Genomic DNA, 7,487 nt, shown 5'->3' with positions numbered 1-7,487 from the left:
TGCTTCTAGAGGAAGAACTTCCTTCTCCATCAGCCTCTCAGCTCATGTTGATGTCAGACCCTGTGGACACTGACAGCTGTGTTCCAGCAGCTTCTGGTCCATCCAGAGCTGCTTCCTGCTGGTTCCTGGTTGACTCTTGGCCATCTTGCTTGATGATGGTTTGATGTTCTCAGGGTTCAAGACTTCACCTTGTCTTGATTTGACGAGCTCAGCGTTCCTATTCGTAACCTCTGTGTTCCTGTCTCATTTGATTGTGTAACGTGGTTTAGTTTAGACTTTGGTTTGTATCCAGATGATGGTATCCAAGCCAGCTGACCGGCCTCCTGTGTTTGGCTTCTTGCCTTTTTCTTACTCTGTTTGTTTTCTCAGTTGTACAAAATCGTCTCATTTTTTTTACTCTGTTATCAGAACTTGTCGTTTTTTTACGGGCTTGTTTTCGTCCCATCTAGTCGCACACGTCGAGCAGCAGCTGCAGCGTGGACCGGACCGCCACCAAGTCCCGGGTGAGCAGGCGATGTTTATCACAAATTGTATTTATTGTTATTTACGGAACACTTCTCAGCCCTGTTCAGGACTTTAGGGGTCTTTTGGACCCCCCAGTTCATCTGGTTTAGGTTATTGTTTTTTTATTTTTGAAGATTTTTTTTTTTTTTTAAATACAGAAAGAGGGACGTTTGTCAAACCAAAAATACGTCAACTCATCAGAAGATTAATTTAACATAATATAAAAGTCTGTAATGAATACCAGCAGATGTTTTGCACAGATTCTTTCTTGGACCTTCTACGTATGAAAGTCCTGAACGGGGTCGAAGTGCTTCACAAGGCAGCAAAATAAAACACAAGTCATTAAATCAGCAGTTTCTACAAGAAGATAAAAACTGGATTTGGTGTAGAAAAAATTAATAATAAACTGTTTAATTTAAATGAAGAATATTTAAAAAACAATAAACGACACTTTAATTATGACCTCAGGGACTAAATTAACTTTAAATGTGTAATTCTCTTGTTTTATTTTACTCTTGTTTTTACAGTTTTATTATATTTCCTTTTATTCTTGGTGCTTTTATTGTGTTTTTTGTATGAATCGTTCTTTGTACTATCGATTTATTTACGTTAAAATTCTGTATTTTGCATTTTGTGCTGACGTTCTGCTTCTCTGGTCTTTTGTCTGCCTGTCTGACGGATGTTTTCTTGCTGAATATCCTCCGTTTTGTAAACTCTCTTTCCAATAATGTGCTCTATAAATAAAGGTATTATTAATATGAATGTTATTAATTGATTTATGGTATTTTCACACCTTCAGGTCACACCAAGAAAGCTTCTGAATACTATAACTGTGAGTATCCAGCTTGATTTTAATCCACAAACCTTCTCCTGATGTGTGTTTTTCTCGCTTCCCGTCTGTAAACACTTTGTTTTGTTTCCAACAGAGATCCAGTAACGCTCTGACATGTGAGTTTTATTTTATTTCAGCTTCGATTCCTCCTGCTGTACTCCACTCTGGGGAGGTTTAGTTGTGTTTAAACTGGTCATAATGGTCGTGTCCTTTCATGTTGATCCGTTTTCTTTCCGTTCATCCTGCAGCCGCTGCTCATCCTTCCCTCAACGCTCGGCGCTCCAGTAACTTCTGTCTGGTCGGCTCCCATAAGATCACGCTGGCCTCGCTGGGACACAGCAAGTTCCCTCTGGACAAGGTCGGTCGAACTGCATCAGCTTTTCTCTGAGTGTAGGATGTTTTAAAACGACCTGAGTTCACCTGAGTGTGCTTTTATGAGTGCAGTAAGTTCCTTTTGTTGCACAGCTGCTGGGTTTTGCGGCACAGACGCCACTTTAAACCCTCTTTGTTTAGACGTTCCTGCACACGGCTGGGCTCACCGGTGATCTAACCCGTCTGTCTCCCTCCCTTCTCTTTGTCTCGCCTCCTCCACTCAGATGAAGCTTGAAGGCAAAATCAGGAGGCTGCTGGGAGATGAGTTTCAGGAAAAGGTTTTCAGCCCTTCACCGCCTCCTTTCTGTGTCTTTCTTCTCTGCAAAAACTCTCATCCAGGGATCTCCAGCTCCGGTCCTGGTGAGCTGCTGTCCTGCAGGTTCTAGACGTTACCGCAACACACCTGACTCACATTAAAGGATCTCCAGCAGCTTGTTGTCAAGTTCTACACGAGTCTGTTGATCATCCATTAATGTGAGTCAGGTGTGTTGCGGTAACGTCTAGAACCTGCAGGACAGTAGCTCACCAGGACTGGAGCTGGAGATCTCTGCTCTAACTCATCGTTTCTCAAATTAACCGCCGCCTCAGTGTTTGTTTGTCCATCGTGAGTTAATTTCCTCTGTCTCATCTGATCTAAAGAAATCAAACCCAATAATACAGGACTGTTATCAGACATGCTGTTTCTCTGCTGTGTTCGTGCATGATCCCTGGGATGAAAATAGCAGCGTTTACACTCAGTTTCACCTCTAAGTCTCTGTTATGTTACTCCTAATTTAAGCTGTTAGAGCAGAACAGTATCTAATCTTTATCTTCTGTTGGAAGTTAGAAATCTATCTTCTCGCAGTCTTTTCCCCGTCAAACCTGTCTCACGGTGCCTCTCCTCCTTCTTCCCTGACTGCAGGTGCCTTTCCTCTCTCCTCTAGAGGGCAACATCTACCTGAAGCTGGACAGCAGCAGCCACTCAGACGTCCAGCACCAAGGCTTCCTGGTCAGTGACGCTGCTCTCTGTCTGTACACAGCAGGTTCTTAAAAAGATTTATCATTCAGCGTCTTTCTGGACTGGAATCAGCTAAACGTTTGGTTCGATTTGACAAATAAAGGCTGTTTTCAGTCATTCCATCTCCAATCATTTCATTTTCTGCTCGACTATCATGATTTGACTTAAAACTCAACAGAATAAAACATGAATATTTGTACAGTTTTACTTTGATATATCGAATACTTTGTGAGACGATGTTTTTTAAAACTTTCCCGTCGACCCACTTCCAGCAGGTTTTTTCTCACGTTACAATCTGAGGCAGATGAAACAACAACAACATTTCAGGAACTGTTAAAGATAAAAAACAGATTTTTTTTTCACTGTTATGAATCTGTAACGTGTTAAAGAATCTCTAATATGAGAAAAAGGAAAAGTAATGAAAGTTTGAGTTCACATTAACAAAAGATAATTCAGAAATGGACTAGTGGTGTTTCCTGAACCACAGGTAGCTGCAGGTCACAGTAATACAAACTAAACATTAGAATACTTTAATATGAAATACTGGGACACAGAAATGGAAAAAAGGTTATTTTTGGTGAACTTTCATAACTCATGAAGCATGAATAACAAGTTGTACCACAAAAATGAAAACACTGTTGGTCTGACGTCACAGTATTTTATTTATTTACTTTTTTGTGCTGTACGTAAGTCTTTGTATGTATTATTTTCTGACCGATATCTGGAGCAAGAATTCCCTATTAATGGAGTTTTATCCGGTCTTGTCCAGTTTGAAAAAGAAATCTGTCCTGCCAGCGTTTTCTTACACGAGTCCATGATGAAACGACAAATATAAAGAAACAGCAACTGTGGTCACATCAAATGATGGAAGATCAGAATAGACTGTTCTGAACAAAACTAGATGCACCGTGTGTTTCTGTACGGCTGATACTGACCAAGACAAGAGTGTAGAAGGTGGTGAACTGACCCTGAAGATGCTGCTTCCAGGGCTAAACAGCTGCTTTCGTCTGTGTAGTCAATCCCCTCCTCTTTGTGTTTGTGGCTTCCAGACGATGTTCGAGCTGATCAGTGGATACGGGGTTTGGCATCGCCGCTATTTCGTCCTGGAGGGATGCAGCATGTTCTACTGGAACCACCCCAACGACAAGGAAACCAAGGTTTGGACAGAACTGGAGCCCTGATTGGACTTCCTGAACAAGTCGGGTGTTGTTGCTGTGATGTTATTTTCCAGCCTGTCAGCAGGACTCGGTTCCAGTAGATCGATGTCTACGTATACGGGGCATGCAGACGCAGATTTATGTTGTTCAGACTGCAGGCAGAAGAGGCTCAACGACTCCAATCTGTTTCATATGATATTAACAATATGAGTAACTTTAGCTCAGAGGGCAGCAGCAGACCATCATCATTGGACTATCACTTGTCAGTATCGTCCACATTCACCTCAGAACACCCACTTTACCTTCAGACTGTCTGAACCTTTGACCCACAGTCTTCAGTCTGGTCCTCACACCGCACCTCTGTAGCAGCCTTGACCTCGTCATCAAGAAATCTGGCTCCACGCTAATGTGATTTCTAACCTCTAAGCCGGTGATAATCCAGCCCACCACACACCCAGCGTGATCTAGACGTTATTTTTTTGGGCTAAATTTGGTTGGTCCGGCGTAGCCTTGATTTACTTTTAAAATGTAATCTGAAAATGGTCGTTGTAGTTTGTTTATTTACTGATTTTCAACTGATTCGCACCAATTACCAGGCGTGTAAGTAAATAAACAAACAACAATCACCACAGTTTTCATTTTCATATTGAAGTTTTAAAGTGTAATATTTTTACCTTCCCACAAATCTAACAAATCGCTGCCAATGTAGTGGCTATTTGTGGGAAATCAGATTACCTTTTTTAGGGTAAGTGAGCAGCACACACCACCTGGAGTCTCCGTTCTGATGACATGTTTTCACATTTTCAACCCCCAGCAGGCAGAAGGCAGCGTCTCCCTGTCCGGCTCGCCCAGCCGCTGCGTCCGTCCGGTCAAGAGGGATTCGTGCGCTCGGCCTTTCACCTTCGAGCTGGTGAGCAGCGTCACGCAGCAGGACGACAGCCGGGACGCTCTGGCCAAGTGAGTTGGACCCAAAACTCCCCATAAGGTCAGACGTTTGGGAGCGAACGACAAAAACACGTTCTAATGGAGAGCTTGGTTTGGATTCAGTGGGTCGTTCTCAGAGCTTTTTTCACAGCACTGATGTTTTGGTTTGTCAGAGCAGGAAAAAACTCAATTTATAAGATGAACAACAACTGCTCAGACTTGGACTTTTGATGACGCTCTCCTCCTCATTCCTCTGCTGTGATCAAGCTTCTGTTATTGTCTGTGCGTTGCCAGTGTTCTCCCTCATCGTGACGACTTGTTTAAACACAGCCGTCACTCGTATTTACAGTCGGGAGGAGGCGAGTTGCTCTTCTGGCTGCAGCCGGCTGCTGACGTCACACTTTGACCGGTGACAGTCGGAGGGCGACGCCTCTCGTGACGTCACCGGCTGTGTTTGTCAGATCTGGTGATTTAAGGTGGAATCGCCCTCCGTCTGTTTTCTGGCAGATTAAACAGTAGAGTGGTGTCGCTGAGGGAACACACCCACTGTGTGGTTCTGTCGGGTCAAGCACAGGTACAGGCGAGAAGAGCTAAAGTCTACGTCCACTTCTGAAGACAGTCTTGAGTTTCCAGTGACTCCTAAAACTCTGAACTTCCTCTGATGGAATCACTAAAACATATAAATCTGATCTCCGGGTCTTTACAAGCGTATATATAGTACGCTCACAGCTGTGTGTTAAAGGTGGATGGTTCTCTTCTCTAACTGACGCCGTTCTGGTCTCAGGTGCTGGTTTTCGGCCGACACCAAGCAGGAGAGGCTGGACTGGATGGAGAAGCTCAACCAGGCTCTTCTGGACTTTCACTCGTGGAACGGGACCCGGACGGAGAGTCAGCAGCCGACCGGCAGCAACCTGAGGGAGAGCATTCTGTGATTGTTAGAGGCGTGAAGGCGTCCTGGAGGTAGACGGGCTGGAGTCAGGGTTCAGGTTCTTCATCTCAGAGCGACAGAACCAGACAAACACACTCACGGGGATTTATTTCTGTTTTAACCTGAATCCAATCAGCGCTGTTGGTTTTTCCTTTTATTTACCTGTTTTTGTTCAAATCTTTTACTTTGTTTTTTCAGCTGCTGTCGCCTTCGTCGCTCACTTTCAGTAGCGATGGGGAACCTTCTATGAACACTTTTGACATAATTTACACACATATCTAGAATGTATTTTTGTATATCGGTTAAAAACTGGAAGTGAAACACATTTATAGAGACACACTAATGAGTATTGAAGGAGGAGGCTAATAAACTAATCTAGGACGGGAGATGAGCGGAAACACGATGAATTATTAAGACGTAGAAGCTGGTGATTGAATGGGAGCGTACAGGGTCTGCCTGTGTTTGGTCCGGGTGGACGTTAGTGCAGATACAGAACAACATCCTCAGGCTGTTGGCTGGTGGATCTGTTACCGGCTATGAAGAAAGAAAATCAATTACTGTTACTGTTCTGGTTGTGTTTACGTCTGATGGTGGAAGAAGTTCACTAAAACATGTAGAGAAGGCAACGTCTCTCTAAATGTTAACGCTTATTTGGGAAAAGAAGAGCAGCAGCCAGAAGATTATCAATGTTTTCTTATTTTTGCGTTAGTAAGGTTAATATGATGGGCCTTGAAGTTCCACACGTTGAAATGTGACGGGATGACAGTTCAGAAAAAAAAACCCTTAAATCTCTGGATTTTGTTCCCTGAGCTGCTCACTCACACTGTTAATCAATTAATTGTCGAGTATTAAACCAATTAATTGATTTTCATGATTGCTGGAGATGAATTTGAGCATTTTTTTAAAGAGAAATTCTCTGATTCCGGCTTATAAATGTGAATATTTTCTGGTTTGTGTGACGGTGAACTGAATATCTTTTCTACAGCAGCAGAGCCTGTGATCAGCTGCAGCCCTGCTTGTGCTCGACGGCTGTAACTGCACATGTATAATCTGATATATATTCACACACATGAAGGCGTGTTCTCCAGCCTGACTGGGAGAACTGGGAGGGAGCGTAGTGCTGCTGCTGCTGCTGCCATGAACGTGGTCCGTTCTGCCTGCTGTTCTGTTCTGTTCTGTTCTGTTCTGTTCTGTGTATTTCCACCTCTCAGTCTGTCACTTTTCTGAATGTTGTCCATGTGAACTCTCATCCTATGCACTTAATGGAAGGTACCAATAAAGGAAATGCTTCAAAAACCGGCTCGACTCGGACCCATCGGGGAGGGTTTTCCACACACCAAGAGGCTTAAAGGGACAGTTTGGTCGTTTTGCGCCGTGGGTTTTAAATGCTTCTGCGCTTCCTCGGCCCGTATGTGAAGGAATGCAGCCGTTCTATACGTCGGGAGCCGGAGAGCGTCTGGCAGGAAGGCAGCTCAGGTCAGGAATGTCATGCAGGAAACGGGCTAGAATTAGACTTCCTGATCGTCCCATAGCTGCTCTGGGTGGAGGCGCTGCTGGGTGTTACGGAGCTCAAGGTGATGACAGCGAGGGGAGGGGAGGGGAGCGCTGGGTTCTGCTGGAGCAGTCCACCTTCAGTCCAATAGTTAATGCAGAGAGACGCCCTGTGGAGATGTGTGGATAGATCCCTCACTGTGGCTCATTTCATATAAAGTCCTGCAGCTCTGTGGAGGACGGAGAGAGAACTCAGAAGTCTTCTGTACCTGGGGGTCGACC

At 44.1% G+C, this 7,487-nt stretch overlaps 1 protein-coding gene across 3 annotated transcripts in view; it reads left to right on the top strand.

The window, feature by feature from the left end:
- Positions 1 to 7,012, top strand: part of anln2 (anillin, actin binding protein 2) — an 18,909-nt gene extending 11,897 nt beyond the window's left edge. For 2 of the 3 annotated variants that reach the window (XM_008297982.1, XM_008297980.1), the window contains 9 exons: positions 450 to 503; positions 1,304 to 1,336; positions 1,431 to 1,452; positions 1,585 to 1,694; positions 1,933 to 1,986; positions 2,610 to 2,696; positions 3,755 to 3,862; positions 4,677 to 4,819; positions 5,571 to 7,012. In XM_008297982.1, the coding sequence (XP_008296204.1) occupies positions 450 to 503; positions 1,304 to 1,336; positions 1,431 to 1,452; positions 1,585 to 1,694; positions 1,933 to 1,986; positions 2,610 to 2,696; positions 3,755 to 3,862; positions 4,677 to 4,819; positions 5,571 to 5,718 (759 nt within the window). In that variant the 3' untranslated portion in view covers positions 5,719 to 7,012. The remainder of the gene's footprint in view (positions 1 to 449; positions 504 to 1,303; positions 1,337 to 1,430; positions 1,453 to 1,584; positions 1,695 to 1,932; positions 1,987 to 2,609; positions 2,697 to 3,754; positions 3,863 to 4,676; positions 4,820 to 5,570) is intronic. The other variant, XM_008297981.1, reaches the window with a different exon arrangement.
- The last annotated feature ends 475 nt before the right edge of the window (positions 7,013 to 7,487 follow it).

The sequence above is a fragment of the Stegastes partitus genome, unplaced genomic scaffold, assembly GCF_000690725.1.
Source record: "Stegastes partitus isolate 25-593 unplaced genomic scaffold, Stegastes_partitus-1.0.2 Scaffold1267, whole genome shotgun sequence".
Taxonomy (NCBI): domain Eukaryota; kingdom Metazoa; phylum Chordata; class Actinopteri; family Pomacentridae; genus Stegastes; species Stegastes partitus.
The sequence above is the reverse complement of the archived record's forward strand: the minus strand, read 5'-3'. Positions and strand labels throughout refer to the sequence as shown.